The 27,980-nt window shown below is 39.6% G+C and overlaps 1 protein-coding gene and 1 non-coding gene across 2 annotated transcripts; both read left to right on the plus strand.

Moving 5' to 3' along the window:
• The first annotated feature begins 1,852 nt into the window (after positions 1-1,852).
• On the plus strand, positions 1,853-26,446 carry LOC130939846 (uncharacterized). The gene is made up of 3 exons (XM_057867911.1): positions 1,853-2,958; positions 3,278-3,463; positions 26,236-26,446. The coding sequence occupies exons 1-3, from the start codon at positions 1,853-1,855 to the stop codon at positions 26,444-26,446; spliced, it is 1,503 nt and encodes a 500-aa protein (XP_057723894.1).
• On the plus strand, positions 18,468-18,575 carry LOC130942916 (small nucleolar RNA R71). The gene has a single exon (XR_009071461.1). It is a non-coding gene; the product is annotated as a small nucleolar RNA R71 (small nucleolar RNA).
• Positions 26,447-27,980: the final 1,534 nt, after the last annotated feature.

Below are 27,980 nucleotides of genomic sequence, written 5' to 3' on the forward strand. Positions count from 1 at the left end.
GATAATTTATACGCTTTTTGGCATTGTTTTTAGGTAGTTTTTAGTAAGTTCAAGCTACTTTTAGGGATGTTTTCACTAGTTTTTATGTTAAATTCACATTTCTGGACTTTACTACGAGTTTGTGTGTTTTTCTGTGATTTCAGGTAATTTCTGGCTGAAATTGAGGGACTTGAGTAAAACTCTGAAAAAGGCTGACAAAAGGACTGCTGATGCTGTTGGGATCTGACCTCCCTGCACTCGAAATAGATTTTCTGGAGCTACAGAACTCCAAATGGCGCTCTCTCAACGGCGTTGGAAATTAGACATCCAGAGCTTTCCAGCAATATATAATAGTCCATACTTTATTCGGAAATTGATGACGTAACTTGGCGTTGAACGCCAAGTACATGCTGCTGTCTGGAGTTAAACGCCAGAAAAACGTCATGATCCGGAGTTGAACGCCCAAAACACGTCATAACTTGGAGTTCAACTCCAAGAAAAGCCTCAGCTCGTGGATAGATCAAGCTCAGCCCAAACATACACCAAGTGGGCCCCGAAAGTGGATTTATGCATCAATTACTTACTCATGTAAACCCTAGGAGCTAGTTTATTATAAATAGAACTTTTTACTAGTGTATTAGACATCTTGGGGACGATTAGTTCTCAGATCATGGGGGCTGGCCATTCGGCCATGCCTGAACCTTTCACTTATGTATTTTCAACGGTGGAGTTTCTGCACACCATAGATTAAGGGTGTGGAGCTCTGCTGTACCTCAAGTTTCAATACAATTACTATTACTTTCTATTCAATTCTCTTTTATTCTTATTCCAAGATATACGTTGCACTTCAACTTGATGAATGTGATGATCCGTGACACTCATCATCATTCTCACCTATGAACGCGCGTGATTGACAACCACTTCCGTTCTACCTTAGGCCGGGCGCATATCTCTTAGATTCCCCAACAGAATCTTCGTGGTATAAGCTAGATAGATGGCGGCATTCATGAGGATCCGGAAAGTCTCACCTTGTCTGTGGTATTCCGAGTAGGATCCTGGGAATCCGGAAAGTCTAACCTTGTCTGTGGTATTCCGAGTAGGATTCCGGTAATGAATGACTGTGACGTGCTTCAGACTTGCAAGTGCTGGGCGTTAGTGACAGACGCAAAAGAATCAAGGGATTCTATTCCAACAGGAGCGGGAACCAACCAGTGATTAGCCGTGCTGTGACAGAGCGCGTGAGCGTAGTTTTCACTGCGAAGATGGGATGTAGCCTTCGGCTAGTGTGATGCCTCCAGACGATTAGCCATGCGAGTGACAGCGCAGAGGACCATTTTCCAGAGAGGATACAAAGTAGCCATCGTCGAACGGTGAACCCCTATACATAGCTTGCTATGGAAAGGAGTAAGAAGGATTGAGTTGAAGCAATAGGAAAGTAGGCGTTCTTGAGCCATACAGTATCTCCATTCGCTTATCTGAAATTCCCACCAATGAATCTGCATAAGTATCCTATCCCTTTTATTATTTCTATTTTATTATTAATTTTCGAAACCATAAACAAATTTAATCTGTCTAACTGAGATTTACAAGGTGACCATAGCTTGCTTCATACCAACAATCTCTGTGGGATCGACCCTTACTCACGTAAGGTTTATTACTTGGACGACCCAGTACACTTGCTGGTTAGTTGAACGGAGTTGTGAATTCAAATAGAGCCAATTATTAAATTTCATACAAGTACAAAGACAATAGATCACAATTTCCTTCTACCAAGTACCAATGGGTATCACGATGCACAACGACAAAGGAAATCTGGGACAAACTTCAAGTTACTCATGAAGGAACCATCATAGTGAAAAAGACCAGGATAGATATGTTGAACAGAGAGTATGAAATATTTGCAATGAATGAAGGAGAATCTATTGATGAACTGTTCGAAAGATTCAACATCATCATTGTTGGCTTGGATGCTATGGGAATCAAGTATCCTGAATCTGTGCTTGTGAGAAGAGTGTTGAGATGTCTCACAAAAGAGTGGAAAACTAAGGCATTAATCATATCTGAGAGTAGTAGTCTTGATTCTATGATATATGATGACTTGAGAGGAAATCTACTTAATTTTGAAAACACTTATTTGAAAAAAGATTCAAAAAAGAAAGGAATAGCGTTTACATATGTTACTAACCCCCTAGATGGTGAATCCAGTGATAATTCCTCTGGAAATGAATTTTTGTTGTTTGCCAAAAAATTCAGGAAAATGGTAAAGCTCAAGGAAAGAAACAAGGAAAGCAGCTCAAGAAGACAAAAGAAAGATTTCAGTAAGGTGACATGTTACAACTGCAAAGAAATTGGGCATTTCAAATCCGATTGCCCTAAGTTGAAGAAGGAGGAGAAGCCCAAGAAGGAAAAGAAAAATGGACTGATGGCTTCCTGGGAGGACTTGGAGAATGACTCAGATGATAATGAAGAATCAGAAACCAAGTCCCAATCATGTCTCATAGCAGATCACATTGGACAGGTAGTCTTTCATAACCCTGACACTGAAGATCTTCATCTTATGATAGACCACCTTTCTGAAAAAATTAGATACTTCTTACTTGATAACCAAGATCTTGAACAACAAATCACCATTCTTAAAGTTGAAAATGGTTTTCTTAAAGATAAACTTAGGGAGGCTAAAACTGTTGTTGAACTTGTTGAAGAAAACAATCAGTTAAACGCTCAACTTAGAAGCTGTGAAAGTGATCATTCTGTTGTTGCATACGTAAATTTTTTTAAAGAAAATGAAGAGTTACTTAAAAAGGTCAAAAACCTTGAATATGACTTAGCCATGTTCACTCAAAGTTCTGAAAATTTAAATCAAATCTTGGCTAGTCAAAAATCTCTTTATGATAAAGATGGCTTGGGGTTTCATAAGACTTTCAAATCTGTTGAAAAATCTTATTTTGAAAACATGGCTTCATCTTCTAATGATACAAGGTTTCAAAACCCAACAAGCTTTAGCAAAACAGCAACTCCAAGGTTTTGTAGACTATGCAACTGAAACGGTCACTTTCCCATTCAATATTTTTTTTGGTGAAAGAATGATCGGTGACAAAGTTTACAAAGTTGTTTTTTACTACAATGGATTGGGACATAGAAGATGGTTTAACGTGAAAGGATCTAAGAAAATTTGGATACCTAAGGTCACTTAAGCTCATTTTGTAGGTATGCTTAGCATCCAAACGGAAGGACCATATGTGGTACATGGACAGCGAATGCTCTAGGCATATGACCGTAATGCAACCTTCTTCATTAGGCTTGATGAGTATGATGGAAGGTTTGTCACTTTCGGTGATGATGGTAAAGGAAAAATAGTGGCCATCGAAAAAGTTGATAAAAGTTTCTCTTCTTGTATAAATGATGTTCTTGTTGATGGATTGAAACATAATTTACTAAGTGTTAACCAATTGTGTGATCTAGGATATGAAGTTATTTTTAGAAAGTTTGTGTGCTTAGTTGTTGGTGCACGAAATTGCAATAACACTTTTGCAATCCCGCACAACTAACCAGCAAGTGCACTGGGTCGTCCAAGTAATACCTTGCGTGAGCAAGGGTCGATCCCACGGAGATTGTCGGCTTGAAGCAAGCTATGGTTATCTTGTAAGTCTTAGTCAGGAGATCAGAAATTATCAGGATTGATTGTGAAAAGCAAAAGAACATGAAATGGTTACTTGTTTTGCAGTAATGGAGAATAGGTTGGGGTTTTGGAGATGCTCCATCTTTTGAATCTCTGCTTTCCTACTGTCTTCTTCATCAAACACGCAAGTCTCCTTCCATGGCAAGCTCGTGTAGGGTTTCACCGTTGTCAATGGCTACCTCCCATCCTCGCAGTGAAAGCTAATGCACGCACTCTGTCACAGTACTGCCAATCACCGGTTTGGTTCCCTCCCCTACCGGAATAGAATCCCTCTTTTGCGTCTGTCACTAACGCCCAGTAGGTTACAGGTTTGAAGCACGTCACAGTCATTCAATCATTGAATCCTACTCAGAATACCACAGACAAGGTTTAGACCTTCCGGATTCTCTTGAATGCTGCCATTAGGTCCTGCCTATACCACGAAGATTCCGATTAAAGAACCCAAGAGATAACTACTCAATCTAAGATAGAACAGAGGTGGTTGTCAGGCACGTGTTCATAGTTGAGAATGATGATGATTGTCACGGATCATCACATTCATCCGGATTAAGAACAAGTGTTATCTTAGAATCGAAGCGAGCATGATTGAATAGGAAACAGTAGTAATTGCATTAATCCATCAAGACACAGCAGAGCTCCTCACCCCCAACCATGGGGTTTAGAGACTCATGCTGTGGAAGTATACAAGAGCGTGTAAAAAGTGCTATGAGGTCATAAGGTACGGATACAATGTCAAAAGATCCTATAAGTAGTAAAAGCTAGTATCCTAAGGTTTACAGAAATGAGTAAATGACAGAAAAATCCACTTCCGGGCCCACTTGGTGTGTGCTTGGGCTGAGCAATGAAGGAATTTCGTGTAGAGACCTTTTCTGGAGTTAAACGCCAGCTTTCATGCCAGTTTGGGCGTTTAACTCCAAATTTTATGCCAGTTCTGGCGTTTAACGCTGGAATTTCTGTAGGTGACTTTGAGCGCCGGTTTGGGCCATCAAATCTTGGGCAAAGTATGGACTATTATATATTGCTGGAAAGCCCAGGATGTCTACTTTCCAATTCCATTGAGAGCGCGCCAATTGGGCTTCTGTAGCTCCAGAAAATCCATTTTGAGTGCAGGGAGGTCAGAATCCAACAGCATCTGCAGTCCTTTTTAGTCTCTGGATCAGATTTTTGCTCAGGACCCTCAATTTCAGTCAGAAAATACCTGAAATCACAGAAAAACACACAAACTCATAGTAAAGTCCAGAAAAGTGAATTTTAATTAAAAACTAATAAAAATATACTAAAAACTAACTAAAAGATACCAAAAACATACTAAAAACAATGCCAAAAAGCGTACAAATTATCCGCTCATCACAACACCAAACTTAAATTGTTGCTTGTCCCCAAGCAACTGAAAATCAAAATAGGATAAAAAGAAGAGAACATACTATAGATTCCAAAATATCAAAGAAACATAGCTCCAATTAGATGAGCGGGACTAGTAGCTTTTTGCCTCCGAACAGTTTTGGCATCTCACTCTATCCTTTGAAGTTCAGAATGATTAGCATCTATAAGAACTCAGAACTCAGATAGTGTTATTGATTCTCCTAGTTAAGTATATTGATTCTTGAACATGGCCAGTGTATGAGTCTTGGCTGTGGCCCAAAGCACTCTGTCTTCCAGTATTACCACCGGATACATACATGCCACAGACACATAATTGGGTGAACCTCTTTAGATTGTGACTCAGCTTTGCTAAAGTCCCCAATTAGAGGTGTCCAGGGTTCTTAAGCACACTCTTGTTGCCTTGGATCACAACTTTATTTCCTTCTCTTTTTTTTTTCTTTTTCTTTCTTTTTTTTTTCGAAATTTTTTTTTCACTGCTTTTCTTGCTTCAAGAATCAATTTGATGATTTTTCAGATCCTCAATAACAGTTCTCTTTCTCCTCATTCTTTCAAGAGCCAACAATTTTAACATTCTCAAAGCAACAAATTCAAAAGACATATGCACTGTTCAAGCTTTCATTCAGAAAACAAAAAGTATTGTCACCACATCAAACTAATTCAACTAGTTTCAGAGATAAATTTCGAAACCCTGTACTTCTTGTTCTTTTGTGATTAAAGCATTTTTCTTTTAAGAGAGGTGATGGATTCATAGGACATTCATAACTTTAAGGCATAAATTTTATTAATTATGAACTAAGAACAAGACTCAAATATAGATATAAGATGAGACTAAAAATAAAAATAGAAAACAAAAGAAAAACGAAAAAAATAGGCTCCTAATGATAGAGGTTTTCACAGAGTTAGGACTCAACAACCTTGATTTTGAGAAGTGGATGCTCCCTCAGCTTGAGAGGAGAGCTTTTGGCGCTTCATCTCTTGTATTTCACGCCCCTGCTTCTCTTGCTCCTTCCATTGTCTTCTTGGTGATTGGGTGTTCAATGGGTATGAGTTCATCTTCTTCTATCTTCACCCCAGCCTCTTTACAGAGCAAGGAGATCAAGCTTGGGTAAGCCAATTTGGTTACAGTGGAATTCCTATTTGCAATTGTGTAGATCTCACAGGCAATCATATGATGAACCTCCACTTCTTTTCCAAGCATGATGCAATGAATCATCACTGCTCTCTTGATGGTGACCTCAGAACGGTTGCTAGTGGGCAATATGGAACGCCCAATAAAGTCTAGCCAACCTCTTGCAATTGGCTTGAGGTCTCCCCTCTTGAGTTGGTTTGGGACACCCTTAGAATTGGTTATCCACTTAGTTCCAGGGAGGCATATGTCCTCTAGAACTTGATCCAACCCCTTATCTACTCTCACCATCCTCCTATTAAAGGAATCAGGATCATCTTGCAGTTGAGGCAACTTGAAGATTTCTCTTATTTTGTCCAGATGGAAGTATATAACTTTCCCTCTGACCATGGTTCTATAGGTATGGTAAGCAGTTCCAGTCATCTCTGCTTATCTGTTAGCCACAGATTTGAGTAGAATTCCTGAACCATGTTCCTTCCAACCTTTGTCTCAGGATTGGTTAGAACTTCCCATCCTCTGTTTCGAATTTGCTCTTGGATCCCCGGATATTCATCTTCTTTCAGATCAAATTTAACTTCCGGGATCACTGACCTCAGACCCATTATTTTATGATAATGGTCTTCATGTTCTTTGGTTAAGAACTTCTCTTCATTCCAAAGATTCTTTGGATTATTCTCTTTCTTGCCTCTTAAATTGGTTTGTTTTCCCTTAGGAGCCATGATATTGATGAATCTTGGCTTAGTGATCACGGAAAAGCACACCAAACTTAGAGGTTTGCTTGTCCGCAAGCAAAATAAAAGAGAGAAGAGAGGGGGAGGAAGAGGAAATTCGAATGGTGTGGTGGAATGAGGGAGCCAAACGTGTATTTATAAGGTGGGGAGGGGAGTTTTCGAAAAAAAAAAAGAGAGGGATTTGAAAAGATATGGAAAGAAATTGAAAAAAGGGTGAGTTTTTGAAGAAGATTTGGGATTAATTTGAAATAGATTTGAAGAATGGTTTTGATTTGTGAAGATTTGAAAGTGAATGATGAAGGGTTGAAGTGCATTTATGTAGAAGAGTATGGTTAAAAAGTGGAAAGTTTGAAAAAAATTGAGTTGAAAACAAAAATGTGGTCCCCCCACCTTTCTGGCGTTAAACGCCCAGAATGGCACCCATTCTGGCGTTTAACGCCCATTTGCTACCCTTTTTGGGCGTTTAACGCCCAGCCAGGTGCCCTGGCTGGCGTTAAACGCCAGAAATTTTTTATCACTGGGCGTTTTTCCAAAACGCCCAGGATGCTGCACACCTGGCGTTAAACGCCCAGAATGGTGCCCATTCTGGCGTTTAACGCCCAAAATGGTACCATTACTGGCGTTAAACGCCCAGAATGGTGCCCATTCTGGCGTTTAACGCCCAAAATGCCCCTTACTGGCATTTTTTCGCCAGTAAGCTCATTTTCTCTGCTTTTTGAGCTGAATCCTTCTATAACTCTGTGAATTCCTTCATTTTTGATACTTGCCTTTGTAAGAACAATTCATACAACCTTCTAATGACTGGGTTGCCTCCCAGCAAGCGCTTCTTTACTGTCTTTAGCTGGACTTTCACTGAGAATCACTCAAGTCTCAGTTTTGAGCATTCCTGCTCAAAATTTCCTTCAAGATAGTGCTTGATTCTCTGTCCATTAACAATGAACTTCTTGTCAGAATCAATATCCTGAAGCTCAACATATCCATATGGTGATACTCCTGTAATCACATACGGACCCCTCCACCGGGATTTGAGTTTTCCGGGAAACAATTTGAGCCTGGAGTTGAAGAGCAGAACTTTTTGTCCTGGCTCAAAGACTCTGGTTGACAATCTCTTGTCATGCCACTTCTTTGCCTTTTCCTTATAAATTTTTGCATTTTCAAAGGCATTGAGTCTGAACTCCTCTAGCTCATTTAGCTGGAGCAGTCTTTTCTCACCAGCTAACTGTGCATCCATGTTTAGGAATCTGGTTGCCCAGTAGGCTTTGTGTTCCAGTTCCACAGGCAAATGACAGGCCTTCCCATACACCAATTGGTATGGAGAGGTTCCTATAGGAGTCTTGAATGCTGTTCTGTATGCCCACAGAGCATCATCCAAGCTCTTTGCCCAATCCTTTCTTCGGGCTATCACAGTCCGTTCTAAGATTCTTTTTAGCTCTCTGTTAGAGACTTCAGCTTGCCCATTTGTCTGTGGATGATACGGAGTTGCCACTTTATGGCTGATTCCATATCTAACCATAGCAGAGTATAGCTGTTTATTGCAGAAATGAGTGCCCCCATCACTGATTAGCACTCTGGGGACGCCAAACCTGCTGAAAATGTTTTTCTGGAGGAATTTCAGTACGGTTTTGGTATCATTAGTGGGTGTGGCAATTGCTTCTACCCACTTAGATACATAGTCCACTGCCACCAGAATATAAGTGTTTGAGTATGATGGTGGGAATGGTCCCATGAAATCAATTCCCCATACATCAAACAATTCTATCTCTAATATTCCTTGTTGAGGCATGGCGTATCCGTGAGGCAGGTTACCAGCTCTTTGGCAACTGTCACAGTTACGCACAAACTCTCGGGAATCTTTATAGAGAGTAGGCCAGTAGAAGCCGCACTGGAGAACTTTAGTGGCTGTTCGCTCACTTCCAAAATGTCCTCCATAATGTGATCCATGGCAGTGCCATAGGATCCTTTGTGCTTCTTCTCTGGGTACACACCTGCGGATCACTCCGTCAGCACATCTCTTAAAGAGATATGGTTCATCCCAAAGGTAGTACTTGGCATCTGAAATTAATTTCTTTCTTTGCACACTGCTGTACTCCTTGGGTATGAACCTCACAGCTTTATAATTTGCCATATCTGCAAACCATGGAGCTTCCTGGATGGCAAAGAGTTGCTCATCTGGGAAAGTCTCAGAGATCTCAGTAGAAGGGAGGGACGCCCCAGCTACTGGTTCTATTCTGGACAGATGATCAGCTACTTGATTCTCTGTCCCCTTTCTGTCTCTTATTTCTATATCAAACTCTTGCAGAAGCAATACCCATCTGATAAGCCTGGGTTTTGAATCCTGCTTTGTGAGTAAGTATTTAAGAGCAGCATGGTCAGTGTACACAATCACCTTTGATCCCACTAAGTAGGATCTAAACTTGTCAATGGCATAGACCACTGCAAGCAACTCTTTTTCTGTGGTTGTGTAATTCTTCTGTGCATCATTTAGAACACGGCTAGCATAATAAATGACATGCAGAAGTTTGTTATGCCTTTGTCCCAACACTGCACCAATGGCATGATCACTGGCATCACACATTAATTCAAATGGTAATGCCCAATCTGGTGCAGAGATGACTGGTGCTGTGACCAGTTTAGCCTTCAGGGTCTCAAATGCCTGCAGACACTCATTGTCAAAGATGAATGGAGTGTCAGCAGCTAGCAGGTTACTCAAAGGTTTAGCAATTTTCGAAAAATCCTTGATAAACCTTCTATAGAATCCTGCATGCCCAAGAAAGCTTCTGATTGCCTTAACATTGGCAGGTGGTGGTAATTTTTCAATTACCTCTACCTTTGCCTTATCCACCTCTATCCCCCTGCTTGAAATTTTGTGCCCAAGGACAATTCCTTCAGTCACCATAAATTGACATTTCTCCCAGTTTAAAACCAGGTTAGTCTCTTGGCATCTTTTCAGGACAAGTGATAGGTGGTTAAGACAGGAGCTAAATGAGTCTCTATATACTGAAAAGTCATCCATGAAGACTTCCAGAAATTTCTCTACCATATCTGAGAAGATAGAGAGCATGCACCTTTGAAAGGTTGCAGGTGCATTGCACAGACCAAAAGGCATTCTCCTATAGGCAAACACGCCAGAAGGGCATGTGAATGCTGTTTTCTCTTGGTCTTGGGGATCTACTGCAATTTGGTTGTAGCCTGAGTAGCCATCCAAAAAGCAGTAGTAATCATGACCAGCTAGTCTTTCTAGCATTTGGTCTATGAATGGTAAAGGAAAATGATCCTTTCTGGTGGCTGTATTGAGTCTTCTGTAGTCAATACACATGCGCCACCCTGTGACTGTCCTTGTAGGAACCAGTTCATTTTTTTCATTATGAACCACTGTCATGCCTCCCTTTTTGGGAAACTTGGACAGGGCTCACCCAGGGGCTATCAGAAATAGGATAAATAATCCCAGCCTCCAGTAATTTAGTGACCTCTTTCTGCCCACCTCCTTCATGGCAGGATTTAGCCTCCTCTGTGGTTGGACCACTGGTTTGGCATTATCCTCCAACAGGATCTTGTGCATGCATCTAGCTGGGTTAATACCCTTGAGATCACTTATGGACCACCCAAGAGCTGTCTTGTGTGTCCTTAGCACTTTAATCAGTGCTTCCTCTTCCTGTGGATTTAAAGCTGAGCTTATAATCACTGGAAAAGTGTCACCCTCTCCCAGAAATGCATATTTCAGGATGATGGTAGTGGTTTGAGTTCAGGCTTAGGAGGCTTATCCTCCTCCTGAGGAATTTTCGAAAATTCCTTTGCCTCCTCTGGCTCTTCTTGATCAGGTTGAGCATCTTTGAAGATGTCCTCAAGCTCTGATTCTAGGCTTTCAGCCATATTGATCTCTTCTACCAGAGAGTCAATAATGTCAGCGCCATGCAGTCATCTGGTGTGTCTGGATGCTGCATAGCTTTTACAGCATTCAACTTGAACTCATCCTCATTGACTCTCAAGGTTACTTCCCCCTTTTGTACATCAATGAGAGTTCGTCCAGTTGCTAGGAAGGTCTTCCTAGAATGAGAGTGCACTCTTGTGCTCCTCCATTTCCAGCACCACAAAGTCAGTTGGAAAGGCAAATGGCCCAACCTTGACAATCATGTCCTCTATTATGCCTGATGGGTGTTTAATGGAGCCATCAGCAAGTTGGAGGCATATCCTGGTTGGTTTGACTTCTCCAATCAACCCAAGCTTTCTGATAGTGGATGCAGGTATTAGATTGATGCTTGCTCCAAGATCACATAAAGCTGTCTTGGTGCAAGTGCCTTCCAATGTGCATGGTATCAGAAAGCTTCCAGGATCTTGAAGCTTTTCTGGTAAGCTTTTTAGAATGACTGCACTGCATTCTTCAGTGAGAAACACTTTTTCAGTTTCTCTCCAATCCTTCTTATGACTTAAGATCTCTTTCATGAACTTAGCATAAGAAGGTATTTGCTCAAGTGCCTCTGCAAACGGAATCTTTATTTCAAGAGTCCTTAGATAGTCTGCAAAGCGGGCAAATTGCTTATCCTGTTCCGCTTTGCGGAGTTTCTGAGGATAAGGCATCTTGGCTTGATATTCCTCAACCTTAGATGCTGCAGGTTTATTCCTTATAGAAGTGGTTGAAGAAGCCTTGCTAGAGGGATCACTGTCAGCACTCTTAGGTGCCTGATCCTCCTTGGGCGTTTGGACGCCAGGAATGGGTGGAAAATGGGCGTTTAACGCCAGCTTTTCCCCCTTTTCTGGCGTTTGAACGCCAGAACTGGGCAAGGAATGGGCGTTTAACGCCAGCTTTCCTTCCCTTTCTGGCGTTTGAACGCCAATAAAATTCCTCTCTGGGCTCTTACTGTCCTCAGAGGGATTTTGAACAGTGGTTTGGTTGTCCTCTGTTATTTGTTCCTTGTTTGGCTTTTTGCTCTTTTGAGCAGTGTTATTCAAGGTCTTCCCATTCCTTAGTTGAACTGCTTGACACTCCTCTGTTATCTGTTTAGATATTTGCTGTTTTGCTTGATTCAACTGTAGTTCTATGCTCTTATTAGCAACCTTAGTTTCATGGAGCATCTCTTTAAATTCTGCTAACTGTTCTGTCATCAGGAGCAATTGTTGATTAAGCTCATTCATCTGTTCTTGAGGATTAGGATCAGTGACTAATGCCATGACTTCCTCTTTTGGAACGAACTCATTGCTAGAATATAAATATTGGTTTCTAGCAACAGTGTCTATAAGCTCTTGAGCTTCTTCAATTGTCTTCCTCATGTATATAGACCCACCAGCTGAGTGGTCTAAAGACATCTGAGCTTTTTCTGTAAGCCCATAGTAGAAAATGTCTAACTGTACCCACTCTGAAAACATTTCAGAGGGACATTTTCTTAGCATACCTCTATACCTCTCCCAGGCATTATAAATGGATTCATTATCCTCTTGTTTAAAGCCTTGGATGTCCAGCCTTAGCTGTGTCATCCTTTTTAGAGGGTAAAAATGATTCAGGAATTTGTCTGATAACTGTTTCCATGTCTTTATGCTTGCTGTAGGTTGGTTATTTAACCACCTTTTAGCTTGATCTTTTACAGCAAATGGAAACAGTAATAGTCTGTAGACATCCTGATCTACCTCTTTATCATGTACTGTGTCAGCAATTTGTAAGAACTGTGCCAGAAACTCAGTAGGTTCTTCCTGTGGAAGACCGGAATACTGGCAATTTTGCTGCACTATGATAATGAGTTGAGGATTTAGCTCAAAGCTGCTTGCTTTGATGGGAGGTATACAGATGCTACTCCCATATGCAGCTGTAATGGGGTTAGCATATGACCCCAGAGTCCTTTTGGACTGATTAATTCCACTTAAGTCCATGATGGACAAAAGGGAAATGATAATAATTGCAAAGAGATAAATTTTGTTTATATTTTTTTTTTGAAATAACCGAAATAAAATAAAAAGAAATTTAAATAAAAAATTCGAAAATCAAAAGGGAAAATGAGATCAAAGCAAATTGAGAACTGAATCAATTAGAAAAAAAAAGATTTTGAAAACAGCAATTAAAAAGATATGATTGAAAAATTTTTATGAAAAAAAAATTTGATTTTTAAAAAGAGGAAAGAAAAAAACACAAAAAGACACCAAACTTAAAATTTTTAGAAATCAAACACTAATTTTTTCGAAAATTTTAAGAGAAGAACACAAAGAGGACACCAAACTTAGAACTTTTGTGAATCAAAAAGGGACTAAGATTATAAAAAAAAAAACAAAAATTTTAAAAGAAAAACAAAAGCATGCAATTGACACCAAACTTAGAATATAAAACTAGACTCAACTAAAAGACTCTAAACCAACAAAAAGAAAACAGTCCTAATCTAAGCAACAAGATAAGCCGTCAGTTGTCCAAACTCGAACAATCCCCGGCAACGGCGCCAAAAACTTGGTGCACGAAATTGCAATAACACTTTTGCAATCCCGCACAACTAACCAGCAAGTGCACTGGGTCGTCCAAGTAATACCTTGCGTGAGCAAGGGTCGATCCCACGGAGATTGTCGGCTTGAAGCAAGCTGGTGCGCGAAATTGTGATCACTACAACTTCACACAACTAACCAGCAAGTGCACTGGGTCGTCCAAGTAATACCTTACGCGAGTAAGGGTCGATCCCACGGAGATTGTTGGTATGAAGCAAGCTATGGTCACCTTGTAAATCTCAGTCAGGCAGACTCAAATGGGTATAGATGATGAACGAAAATAATATAAAGATAAAGATAGTGATACTTATGTATATCATTGGTGTAAGAGCTTCAGACAAGTGTATGAAGATGCCTTCCCTTCCGTCTCTCTGCTTTCCTACTGCCTTCATCCAATCCTTCTTACTCCTTTCCATGGCAAGCTCGTGTAGGGTTTCACCGTTGTCAATGGCTACCTCCCATCCTCGCAGTGAAAGCTAATGCACGCACTCTGTCACAGTACTGCCAATCACCGGTTTGGTTCCCTCCCCTACCGGAATAGAATCCCTCTTTTGCGTCTGTCACTAACGCCCAGTAGGTTACAGGTTTGAAGCACGTCACAGTCATTCAATCATTGAATCCTACTCAGAATACCACAGACAAGGTTTAGACCTTCCGGATTCTCTTGAATGCCGCCATCAGGTCCTGCCTATACCACGAGGATTCCGATTAAAGAATCCAAGAGATATTCACTAAGCCTCAGATGCTTGTAGAACAAGAGTGGTTGTCAGTCACCTTGTTCATGGGTGAGAAGGATGATGGGCGTCAATCATCACCTTCATCAAGTTGAAGAACAAGTGATATCTTGGACAAAGAACAAGCAGAATTGAATAGAAGAACAATAGTAATTGCATTAATACTCGAGGTACAGCAGAGCTCCACACCTTAATCTATGGTGTGTAGAAACTCCACCGTTGAAAATACATAAGAACAAGAGTGATCATTGGTTTCGGCCCCAGAGAGGGAACCAGAAGAACCAAGATCTGATCTAAGAACTAGATGTCCAAAGATGATCAAAGGATCAAAAACAATCCAAAGATAAAAATACAATAGTAAAAGGTCCTATATATAGAGAACTAGTAGTCTAGGGTGTACAGGGATGAGTAAATGACATAAAAATCCACTTCCGGGCCCACTTGGTGTGTGCTTGGGCTGAGCAATGAAGCATTTTTCGTGTAGAGACTCTTCTTGGCGTTTAACTCCCGTTTTGGTGCCAGTTTGGGCGTTTAACTCCCATTCTTGTGCCAGTTTGGGCGTTTAACGCTGGGAATTCTGAAGGTGACTTTGAACGCCGGTTTGGGCCATCAAATCTTGGGCAAAGTATGGACTATCATATATTGCTGGAAAGCCCAGGATGTCTACTTTCCAACGCCGTTGAGAGCGCGCCAATTGGGCTTCTGTAGCTCCAGAAAATCCACTTCGAATGCAGGGAGGTCAGAATCCAACAGCATCTGCAGTCCTTTTTAGTCTCTGAATCAGATTTTTGCTCAGATCCCTCAATTTCAGCCAGAAGATACCTGAAATCACAGAAAAAACACACAAACTCATAGTAAAGTTCAGAAAAGTGAATTTTAACTAAAAACTAATAAAAATATAATAAAAACTCAACTAAAACTACCAAAAACATACTAAAAACAATGCCAAAAAGCGTACAATTTATCCGCTCATCACAACACCAAACTTAAATTGTTGCTTGTCCTCAAGCAACTGAAAATCAAATAAGATAAAAAGAAGAGAATATACTATAGACTCCAAATTATCAATGAAACATAGCTCCAAATTAGATGAGCGGGACTAGTAGCTTTTTGCCTCCGAACAGTTTTGGCATCTCACTTTATCCTTTGAAATTCAGAATGATTGGCTTCTTTAGGAACTCAGAATCCAGATAGTGTTATTGATTCTCCTAGTTAAGTATGATGATTCTTGAACACAGCTACTTATTGAGTCTTGGCCGTGGCCCAAAGCACTCTGTCTTCCAGTATTACCACCGGATACATACATGCCACAGACACATAATTGGGTGAACCTTTTCAGATTGTGACTCAGCTTTGCTAAAGTCCCTAATTAGAGGTGTCCAGGGTTCTTAAGCACACTCTTTTTGCCTTGGATCACAACTTTATTTCTTTCTTTTTCTTTCTTTTTCTCTTTCTTTTTTTTTTCGTTTTTCTCCTTCTTTTTCTCTCTTTTTTTTTTTGTATTCACTGCTTTTTCTTGCTTCAAGAATCATTTTTATGATTTTTCAGATCCTCAGTAACATGTCTCCTTTTTCATCATTCTTTCAAGAGCCAACAATTTTAACATTCATGAACCACAAATTCAAAAGACATATGCACTGTTTAAGCATACATTCAGAAAACAACAAGTATTGTCACCACATCAAACTAATTAAGCTAGTTTTAAAGATGAATTTGAAATCCTGTACTTCTTGTTCTTTTGTGATAAAAACAGTTTTCATTTAAGAAAGGTGATGGATTCATATTCATAGCTTTAAGGCATAGACACTAAGACACTAATGATCATAAGACACAAACATGGATAAACATAAAGCACTAAAATTTGAAAAACAGAAAAATAAAGAACAAGGAGATTAAAGAACGGGTCCACCTTAGTGATGGCGGCTCTTTCTTTCTCTTGAAGATCCTATGGAGTGCTTGAGCTCCTCAATGTCTCTTCCTTGTCTTTGTTGCTCCTCTCTCATGATCCTTTGATCTTCTCCAATTTCATGGAGGAGGATGGCATATTCTTGGTACTCCACCCTTAGTTGTCCCATGTTGGAACTTAATTTTCCTAGGGAGGTGTTAATTTGCTCCCAGTAGTCTTGTGGAGGAAAGTGCATCCCTTGAGGTATCTCAGGGATTTCTTGATGAGAGAGGTCTCTTGTTTGCTCCATCTTCTTCTTAGTGATGGGCTTGAGGTCATGCCTTCTCAGTTGAACCGGCTTTGGATGCCATAAATGGTTATGGAAAAACAAAAAGCAATGCTTTTACCACACCAAACTTAAAAGGTTTGCTCGTCCTCGAGCAAAAGAAGAAAGAAGAGAGTAGAAGAAGAAGAAATGGGGGAGAAGTGGTGGTTTATGAAGGATGGATGTGAGTGGTGAAGAGAAAGAGATGTTGAGGTGATTGGTGAATGGGTGAAGAAGAAGAGAGAGAGTGGTGGGGTTGGTGGGGATCCTGTGGGGTCCACAGATCCTGAGGTGTCAAGGAAAAGTCATCCCTGCACCAAATGGCATCAAAATCCACGTTTTGAGCCATTTCTGGCGTTAAACGCCGGGCTGGTGCCCATTCCTGGCGTTTAACGCCAGGTTCTAGCCCTTTTCTGGCGTTTAACGCCAGTCTGGTGCCCCTTTCTGGCGTTAAACGCCCAGAATGGTGCCAGACTGGGCGTTAAACGCCCAACTGCTAGGCTTACTGGCGTTTAAACGCCAGCAGCATCTTCCTCCAGGGTGTGCTGTTTTTCTTCCTGTTTTTCATTCTGTTTTTGCTTTTTTCATTGTTTTTGTGACTTCTTATGATCATCAACCTACAAAAAAGATAAAATAACAAAAGAAAATAGTTAACTATAAAACATTGGGTTGCCTCCCAACAAGCGCTTCTTTAATGTCATTAGCTTGACAGAGGACTCCCATGGAGCCTCAGAAATGATCAGAGCAATGTTGGAACCTCCCAACACCAAACTTAGAGTTTGAATGTGGGGGTTCAAAACCAAACTTAGAGTTTGGTTGTGGCCTCCCAACACCAAACTTAGAGTTTGACTGTGGGGGCTCTATTTGTCTCTGATTTGAGGGAAGCTCTTCAAGCTTCCTCTCCATGGTGACAGAGGGATATCCTTGAGCCTTAAACACATAGGATTCTTCATTCACTTGAATGATCAGTTCACCTCCATCAACATCAATCACAGCCCTTGCTGTGGCTAGGAAGGGTCTGCCAAGGATGATGTTTTCATCCATGCACTTCCCAGGATCTTGTCTCTTTTGAGGTAATTTCTGCCTAGACAAGTCATCCAGTTCTTTGGTGAGCAAGGGAGGTTCATCTTCCCAAGTCTCATTTCCAAATAACTTGTCATTTAGCTTCATGATTGCTCCAAGGTATTTAGCAACTTGCTCTTCAGTGACATACTCATCCTCTTCAGAGGAAGAATACTCATCAGAGCTCATGAAAGGCAGAAGTAAGTCCAATGGAATCTCTATGGTCTCATTTTGAGCCTCAGATTCCCATGGTTCCTCATTGGGGAACTCAGAGGAGGTTGGTGCACGCCCATTGAGGTCTTCCTCAGTGGCGTCCACCTCCTCTCTTTCCTCTCCATATTCGGCCATGTTTATGGCTTTGCACTCTCCTTTTGGATTTTCTTCTGTATTACTTGGGAGAGTGCTAGGAGGGAGTTCAGTAATTTTCTTGCTCAGCTGTCCCCCTTGTCCTTCCAAATTTCTGATGGAGGACCTTGTTTCATTCATGAAACTTTGAGTGGTCTTTATTAGATCAGAGACCATTGTTGCTAAGTCAGAAGTACTCTGCTTAGAACTCTCTGTCTGTTGCTGAGAAGATGATGGAAAAGGCTTGCCATTGCTAAACCTGTTTCTTCCACCATTATTGTTGTTAAAACCTTGTTGAGGCCTTTCTTGATTCTTCCATGAGAAATTTGGGTGATTTCTCCATGAAGAATTGTAGGTGTTTCCATAGGGTTCTCCTAGGTAATTCACCTCTTCCATTGAAGGGTTCTCAGGATCATAAGCTTCTTCCTTAGATGAAGCATCCTTAGTACTGTTTGGTGCATTTTGCATTCCAGACAGACTTTGAGAAATCAAATTGACTTGTTGAGTCAATATTTTATTCTGAGCCAAAATGGCGTTCAGAGTATCAATCTCAAGAACTCCTTTCTTCTGACTTGTCCCATTGTTCACAGGATTTCTCTCAGAAGTGTACATGAATTGGTTATTTGCAACCATTTCAATTAGCTCTTGAGCCTCTGCAGACGTCTTCCTCAGATGAAGAGATCCTCCAGCAGAGCTATCCAAAGACATCTTGGATAGTTCAGAGAGACCATCATAGAAAATGCCGATGATGCTCCATTCAGAAAGCATGTCTGAGGGACATTTTCTGATTAATTGTTTGTATCTTTCCCAAGCTTCATAGAGGGATTCTCCATCCTTCTGTCTGAAGGTTTGGACTTCCATTCTAAGCTTACTCCATCTTTGTGGTGGAAAGAACTTTGCCAAGAAGGCATTGACTAGCTTTTCCCAAGAGTCCAGGCTTTCTTTAGGTTGAGAGTCCAACCATATTCTAGCTCTGTCTCTTACAGCAAAAGGGAATAGCATCAGTCTATAGACCTCAGGGTCAACCCCATTAGTCTTGACTGTGTCACAGATTTACAAGAATTCAGCTAAGAACTGATGAGGATCTTCCATTGGAAGTCCATGGAACTTGCAATTCTGTTGCATTAGAGAAACTAATTGAGGCTTAAGCTCAAAGTTGTTTGCTCCAATGGCAGGGATAGAGATGCTTCTCCCATAAAAATCAGGAGTAGGTGCAGTAAAGTCACCCAGCACCTTCCTTGCATTGTTTGCATTATTGTTGTTTTCGGCTGCCATGTCTTCTTCTTCTTTGAAGAATTCGGTCAGGTCCTCTAAAGAGAGTTGTGCTTTGGCTTCTCTTAGCTTTCGCTTCAAGGTCCTTTCAGGTTCAGGGTCAGCTTCAACAAGAATGCCTTTGTCTTTGTTCCTGCTCATATGAAAGAGAAGAGAACAAGAAAGTATGGAATCCTCTATGTCACAGTATAGAGATTCCTTGAGGTGTCAGAGGAAAAGAAAAATGGAAGACAGAGGTAGAAAATTCGAACTTATCAAAGAAGATGGAGTTCAAATTTTGCATTAAAGAATAGTGTTAGTCCATGAATAGAAGGATGTGAGAAGAAGAGAAGTAATTTTCGAAAATTTAAGTAAAAGATTTTGAAAACATTTTGAAAAACACTTAATTGATTTTCGAAAATAAGAGTGAAAAAGAAATCAAGTGATTTTTGAAAAAGATTTTGAAATTAGAAATTAAAAAGATTTGATTGAAAACTTATTTTGAAAAAAGATGTGGTTAAGAAGATATGATTGGTTTTAAAAAGATGTAATTGAAAAGATATGATTTGAAAACAATTTGAAAAGATATGATTTTAAAAATTAATGACTTGCCTAACAAGAAAAGATATGATTCAAACATAAAACCTTCCTTAACAGAAAAGGCAAAAAATGTTCAATCAAATCATTAATTGTTAGTAAGTATCTTTGAAAAAGGAAAGAAATTGATTTTGAAAACATTTGATTGAAAAGATATGATTTGAAAAAGATTTGATTTTGAAAAACTTTGAAAACTTGAAAAAAAAATTGATTTGAAAAACAAAATCTTCCCCCTAGCACCATCCTGGCGTTAAACGCCCAGAATGGTATACATTCTGGCGTTTAACGCCCAAAATGCTACCTCTTTGGGCGTTAAACGCCCAACCAGGTGCCCTGGCTGGCGTTTAAACGCCAGTCTGCCTTCTTCACTGGGCATTTTTGAATGCTCAGCTTTTTCTGTATAATTCCTCTGCAGCATGTTCTGAATCTTCAATTCTTTGTATTATTGACTTGAAAAGACACAAATTAAAAATATTTTTGGATTTTTAATAATGAGGAATAATCAAAGTGCAACTAAAATCAAATAATAATGCATGCAAGACACCAAACTTAGCAGTTTGTATACCATTGACACTAACTACATGAGAATGCACAAAACACTCAAGTCAATAGAATTCAAAGATCAAAACAAGAAAATCATCAAGAACAACTTGAAGATCAATGAGGACACATGCATAAAAACGAAAATGCAAGAAGAACAGAAACATGCAATTGACACCAAACTTAAAATGAGACACTAGACTTAAACAAAAAATATTTTTGAATTTTATGATTTTGTAATTTTTTTGGGTTTTTTTCGAAAATTAAGTGAAAAGGAAAATAAAGGTATCAAAATTCTTAATGAGAATTCCAGGAATCATGCAATGTTAGTCTAAAGCTTTAGTCTAAAGGAATTAGACATGGCCGGCCAAGCTTTAGCAGGACATTGCATTCAAGAGCTAAATTGATGATGATCAATCAGCTTTGGTGATGATAAGAACATCACCTTGAAACACTAGAATTCATTCTTAAGAACTCTGAAGAAAAATAATACCTAATCTAAGCAACAAGATGAACCGTCAGTTGTCCATACACAAGAACAATCCCCGGCAACGGCGCCAAAAACTTGGTGCGCGAAATTGTGATCACTACAACTTCACACAACTAACCAGCAAGTGCACTGGGTCGTCCAAGTAATACCTTACGCGAGTAAGGGTCGATCCCACGGAGATTGTTGGTATGAAGCAAGCTATGGTCACCTTGTAAATCTCAGTCAGGCAGACTCAAATGGGTATAGATGATGAACGAAAATAATATAAAGATAAAGATAGTGATACTTATGTATATCATTGGTGTAAGAGCTTCAGACAAGTGTATGAACATGCCTTCCCTTCCGTCTCTCTGCTTTCCTACTGCCTTCATCCAATCCTTCTTACTCCTTTCCATGGCAAGCTCGTGTAGGGTTTCACCGTTGTCAATGGCTACCTCCCATCCTCGCAGTGAAAGCTAATGCACGCACTCTGTCACAGTACTGCCAATCACCGGTTTGGTTCCCTCCCCTACCGGAATAGAATCCCTCTTTTGCGTCTGTCACTAACGCCCAGTAGGTTACAGGTTTGAAGCACGTCACAGTCATTCAATCATTGAATCCTACTCAGAATACCACAGACAAGGTTTAGACCTTCCGGATTCTCTTGAATGCCGCCATCAGGTCCTGCCTATACCACGAGGATTTCGATTAAAGAATCCAAGAGATATTCACTAAGCCTCAGATGCTTGTAGAACAAGAGTGGTTGTCAGTCACCTTGTTCATGGGTGAGAAGGATGATGGGCGTCAATCATCACCTTCATCAAGTTGAAGAACAAGTGATATCTTGGACAAAGAACAAGCGGAATTGAATAGAAGAACAATAGTAATTGCATTAATACTCGAGGTACAGCAGAGCTCCACACCTTAATCTATGGTGTGTAGAAACTCCACCGTTGAAAATACATAAGAACAAGAGTGATCATTGGTTTCGGCCCCAGAGAGGGAACCAGAAGAACCAAGATCTGATCTAAGAACTAGATGTCCAAAGATGATCAAAGGATCAAAAACAATCCAAAGATAAAAATACAATAGTAAAAGGTCCTATATATAGAGAACTAGTAGTCTAGGGTGTACAGGGATGAGTAAATGACATAAAAATCCACTTTCGGGCCCACTTGGTGTGTGCTTGGGCTGAGCAATGAAGCATTTTTCGTGTAGAGACTCTTCTTGGCGTTTAACTCCCGTTTTGGTGCCAGTTTGGGCGTTTAACTCCCATTCTTGTGCCAGTTTGGGCGTTTAACGCTGGGAATTCTGAGGGTGACTTTGAACGCCAGTTTGGGCCATCAAATCTTGGGCAAAGTATGGACTATCATATATTGCTGGAAAGCCCAGGATGTCTACTTTCCAACGCCGTTGAGAGCGCGCCAATTGGGCTTCTGTAGCTCCAGAAAATCCACTTCGAATGCAGGGAGGTCAGAATCCAACAGCATCTGCAGTCCTTTTTAGTCTCTGAATCAGATTTTTGCTCAGATCCCTCAATTTCAGCCAGAAGATACCTGAAATCACAGAAAAAACACACAAACTCATAGTAAAGTCCAGAAAAGTGAATTTTAACTAAAAACTAATAAAAATATAATAAAAACTCAACTAAAACTACCAAAAACATACTAAAAACAATGCCAAAAAGCGTACAATTTATCCGCTCATCACAAGCTATGGTTATCTTGTAAGTCTTAGTCAGGATATCAGAAATTATCAGGATTGATTGTGAAAAGCAAAAGAACATGAAATGGTTACTTGTTTTGCAGTAATGGAGAATAGGTTGGGGTTTTGGAGATGCTCCATCTTCTGAATCTCTGCTTTCCTACTGTCTTCTTCATCAAACACGCAAGTCTCCTTCCATGGCAAGCTCGTGTAGGGTTTCACCGTTGTCAATGGCTACCTCCCATCCTCGCAGTGAAAGCTAATGCACGCACTCTGTCACAGTACTGCCAATCACCGGTTTGGTTCCCTCCCCTACCGGAATAGAATCCCTCTTTTGCGTCTGTCACTAACGCCCAGTAGGTTACAGGTTTGAAGCACGTCACAATCATTCAATCATTGAATCCTACTCAGAATACCACAGACAAGGTTTAGACCTTCCGGATTCTCTTGAATGCTGCCATCAGGTCCTGCCTATACCACGAAGATTCCGATTAAAGAACCCAAGAGATAACTACTCAATCTAAGATAGAACAGAGGTGGTTGTCAGGCACGTGTTCATAGTTGAGAATGATGATGATTGTCACGGATCATCACATTCATCCGGATTAAGAACAAGTGTTATCTTAGAATCGAAGCGAGCATGATTGAATAGGAAACAGTAGTAATTGCATTAATCCATCAAGACACAGCAGAGCTCCTCACCCCCAACCATGGGGTTTAGAGACTCATGCTGTGGAAGTATACAAGAGCGTGTAAAAAGTGCTATGAGGTCATAAGGTACGGATACAATGTCAAAAGATCCTATAAGTAGTAAAAGCTAGTATCCTAAGGTTTACAGAAATGAGTAAATGACAGAAAAATCCACTTCCGGGCCCACTTGGTGTGTGCTTGGGCTGAGCAATGAAGGAATTTCGTGTAGAGACCTTTTCTGGAGTTAAACGCCAGCTTTCATGCCAGTTTGGGCGTTTAACTCCAAATTTTATGCCAGTTCCGGCGTTTAACGCTGGAATTTCTGTAGGTGACTTTGAGCACCGGTTTGGGCCATCAAATCTTGGGCAAAGTATGGACTATTATATATTGCTGGAAAGCCCAGGATGTCTACTTTCCAATGCCATTGAGAGCGCGCCAATTGGGCTTCTGTAGCTCCAGAAAATCCACTTTGAGTGCAGGGAGGTCAGAATCCAACAGCATCTGCAGTCCTTTTTAGTCTCTGGATCAGATTTTTGCTCAGGACCCTCAATTTCAGTCAGAAAATACCTGAAATCACAGAAAAACACACAAACTCATAGTAAAGTCCAGAAAAGTGAATTTTAATTAAAAACTAATAAAAATATACTAAAAACTAACTAAAAGATACCAAAAACATACTAAAAACAATGCCAAAAAGCGTACAAATTATCCGCTCATCAGTTGTTTATGAAAAATCTGGGGATATTTTGTTTGAGGTTAAAAGGTACAATAATGTGTATGGATTAACTCTTGAGGATTTGAAAGACCAAAAAGTGACATGTTTTACCTCTCTTGAATCTGAAAAATGGCTTTGGCATAAGAAATTGGGTCATGCTAGCATGTACCAAATTTCTAAGCTAGTCAAGAGAAACTTGGTTAGAGGAATTCCAAATATTAATTTTGATAAGGATCTTACTTGTGATGCTTGTCAATTAGGCAAACAAGTAAAATATTCTTTTAAAACAAAAGATGGAATTTCAACCAAGAGGCCATTAGAGATGTTACACATTGATCTTTTTGGACCAACAAGAACTCAAAGTTTAAGAGGTAAACACTATGGTTTAGTGGTGGTGGATGATTACTCTAGATTTGGTTGGGTACTTTTTCTTGCTCATAAAAATGATACTTTTCATGCTTTCTCAACCCTTTGCAAAAGAATTCAAAATGAAAAAGACTTAAAAGTTTCCCATTTGAGAAGTGATTACGGAAAGGAATTTGAAAACCAAGACTTTGAAAAATTCTGTGATGATTTTGGAATTGCTCATAACTTTTCATGCCCTAGGACCCCTCAACAAAATGGGGTTGTTGAAAGAAGAAATAGAAGCCTTCAAGAGATGACTAGGACTATGTTATGTGAAAATGAGATTCCAAAACTTTTATGGGCTGAAGCTGTAAATACAGCTTGTTATATTTTGAATAGGACCATCATTAGAAAAGGGTTAAAGAAAACTCCTTATGAGCTTTGGAAAGGAACCCCTTGATAAACCCCATTTGTAGGGTTTATCTTGTGCTTGATTTAGGGGATTTTATAACCTTTTACCCACATTTATCCATTGAAATAGCATGGTTTAATAACTTCTCCTTTAATTGTGCTTAAGAGTGAAAACATGCTTTTTAGGTCTTAAAATAAATAAATTTAATTCACCTTGATTCCATTAGATGCCTTGATATGTTTGTTAAGTGATTTAAGGTTTAGGAGGCAAAGATTGGATCAAGGGAATGAAGAAAGAAAGCATGAAAAGTTGGAGAACTCATGAAGAAATGAAAGAACCGGAAAGCTGTCAAGCCGACCTCTTCACACTTAAACGACCATAACTTGAGCTACAGAGGTCCAAATGATGCGGTTCCAGTTGGGTTGGAAAGCTAACATCCGGAGCTTCGAAACGATATAAGATTTTCTATGGTTGAACCGCGCATGGTGACGCGTACGCGCATAGTACGCGCACGCGCCGTTGCTGCCACCTGGTTCACTTAAAGCAAAATGTGGCCAGCGAATTCTAAAGCCTTGTGGGCCCAATCCAACTCATTTCTGATGTTATTTAACCCAAGGACTGAAGAGGGAAACACATGTTAGTTACCATTAGTTTAGTTTAGCATAGTTTAGTTTTAGAGTTAGTTTCTAGAGAGAGAAGCTCTCACTTCTCTCTAGGATTAGGATTAGGATTAGGATTAGTTCTTAGATCTAGGTTTTAATTCATGCTTTCATCTCCTTCTACCTCTCAATTCCTTGTTGTTACATTCATTCTTCTTCTATTCTTTTGTTGCAATTTCCTTTATGTTGTTCTTGTGTTTTGTTGTAGATCTACTTTTGTTCCTCCTATTCTCTTTCAATTCAATTAGAGGTAATTCATAATAATTGTGTTCATTTGATTTGTTGTTGTTTAATTCCTTGCAATTGAGTAGTGTAGATTTACTTTTCTTGCAATTTTACTATGCTTTCCTTTTATGCCTTCCAAGTGTTTGATGAAATGCTTGGTTGGATTTTAGAGTAGAATTTTATACTCTTGGCTTGGAAAGGTAACTTAGGAACTCTTGAGTTGCTAATGTCCAAGTAATTGATGATTGGGATCCATTGACTCTAGTTCTCACTAATTGAATTAGTGGAGAGTTAGGACTTATGGACTAGGATTGATATAGCTCATTTGACTTTCCTTTACTACTAGTTAGAGGATGATTTAATGAGATTAATCCTTGCCAATTCTCATATTGTGGTTAGTGATTAGGATAGAGATCCTTGACCACCAACCCTTGCCAAGACCTTTTTAGGCCTTAGTTTACTTTCTTGCCATTTATCTTTCATGCTTCATATCAAAACCCCAAAACAACTCACAACCAATAACAAGACACTTTATTGTAATTCCTAGGGAGAACGACCCGAGGTTTGAATACTTCGATTTATAAATTTTAGGGGTTTGTACTAGTGACAAACAACTTTTTGTATGAAAGGATTATTGATTGGTTTAGAAACTATACTTGCAACGAGAATTCATTTGTGAAATTCTATACCATCAAAAATCTAATCATCACCCCTCCTAATCTTAAGTATTTCCATGTTTTTGGATGCAACTGCTTTGTTCTTAACAACAAAGAAAATCTTGGTAAATTTGATCCAAAATCTTATGAGGGGATGTTTGTTGGATACTCCACCACTAGCAAGGCTTATAGAATTTACCTCAAAGAACATAGAACTATAGAGGAATCCATACATGTATCTTTTTGTGATTCTAATTCAATTACCAGTACTGTGATAGAAAATGATTCAGATTGTGAAGATGCTGTCAATAAGGCAACCAATGAAGAAAATCCCAAGTCTGTTCAAAATGAAGAATTTGTCCATCTAGTTTTGTCTCATCAGAATGGAGGAGACATTTCTGTTTTGTCTCCTGAGCCAGCAAGAGAATCTGGAACAGAACAACATACTGAAGCTCATCAAAGCTCAACATCACTCTGAAAACCAAGAGAATGGAAGTCCATGAGGGGTTATCCTCATGACTTTATCATTGGTGATCCCTCACAAGGTGTAACAACAAGATCCTCAACCAAAAAGCAATCCAAACCAAGCAATCTTGCTTTCTTGTCACAAATAGAGCTTAATAATGTAAAGCAAGCCCTTGAAGATCCCTCTTGGGTCAAAGCCATGCAAGAAGAGCTAACTCAATTCGACAAGAATGATGTTTGGATATTAGTACCTCATCCGGATGGTAAGAAGGTAACGGGTACTAAGTGGGTTTTTAAAAATAAACTAGGTGAGGATGGAAAAGTTGTTCGTAACAAGGCTAGATTAGTGGCCTAAGATTACGATCAAGAAGAGGATATAGATTTTTTGATGAGTCTTTTGCTCCGGTAGCTAAAATGGAAGCAATTAGGTTACTTCTTGCATATGCTGCCCATAAGGGTTTTAAAATGTTCCAAATGGATGTTAAATGTGCTTTCCTTAATGGCTTTATTGATAGAGAAGTGTATGTGGCACAACCCCCCGGTTTTGAAAATAAAAAATTTCTAAATCATGTTTTCAAACTCTCAAAAGCCCTTTATGGTCTTAGGCAAGCTCTAAGAGCTTGGTATGAAAGGCTTAGTGCCTTCTTATTGGAAAATCACTTTCAAAGGGGTACCACCGACACAACTTTATTTATTAAAGCATCTAATGATGATATTTTCTTAGTTCAAATTTATGCGGATGACATTGTATTTGGGTCGGCTAATGAATCCTTGTGTGAAGAGTTTGGAAAATTCATGACTAGTGAGTTTGAAATGAGTTTAATGGGAGAGCTAACTTTCTTTCTTGGCCTCCAAATTAAACAAACTCCTAGTGGCACTTTTATTCACCAAGGGAAGTATGCTAAAGAATTAATAAAGAAATTTGGCCTAGAAAATTCCAAACCAATGAGAACACCAATGCATCCAAATACTAAACTTGGAAAGGATGATGATGGCAAAGATGTGGATGAAACACGATATAGAGGAATGATTGGTTCACTCATGTATCTTACCTCCTCTAGACCGGATATTGTTCAAAGTGTGGGTGTATGTTCAAGATTTCAATCTCACCCAAAAGAATCTCATCTTTCAGCCGTTAAATGCATCATTAGATACATTAAGGGAACTAGTGATTATGGCTTATGGTATTCAAAATCTGATGATTTTTGTGCAGTAGGGTATTGTGATGCAGATTATGCGGGAGATAGGGTGGATAGAAGAAGCACATCGGGCATGTGTTGCTTCCTTGGAAGCTCACTCAACATGTGGTCAAGCAAGAAACAAGCCACAGTAGCTCTATCCACAGCTGAAGCTAAATATATTTCTGTCTCCGCTTGTTGTTCACAATTAATTTGGTTGAAAACTCAATTGGAGGATTACAAATTAAAAATCAATTGTATACCCTTGTTTTGTGACAATATGACTGCTATCAATATTTTAAAACATCATGTTTTGCACTCAAGAACTAAGCACATTGAAATTAAATATCATTTTATTAGAGAGCATGT

Source organism: Arachis stenosperma, chromosome 7, assembly GCF_014773155.1.
Source record: "Arachis stenosperma cultivar V10309 chromosome 7, arast.V10309.gnm1.PFL2, whole genome shotgun sequence".
NCBI lineage: Eukaryota > Viridiplantae > Streptophyta > Magnoliopsida > Fabales > Fabaceae > Arachis > Arachis stenosperma.

Excerpts from the sequence above, each read along its gene's own strand:
- LOC130939846 (XM_057867911.1), top strand. The coding sequence starts at position 1,853 with ATGTTGAACAGAGAGTATGAAATATTTGCAATGAATGAAGGAGAATCT. Across the intron at positions 2,959-3,277 it reads TCATCTTCTAATGATACAAG|GCTTGATGAGTATGATGGAA; the intron begins GTTTCAAAACCC and ends CTTCTTCATTAG. Across the intron at positions 3,464-26,235 it reads TATGAAGTTATTTTTAGAAA|TACTGTGATAGAAAATGATT; the intron begins GTTTGTGTGCTT and ends TTCAATTACCAG.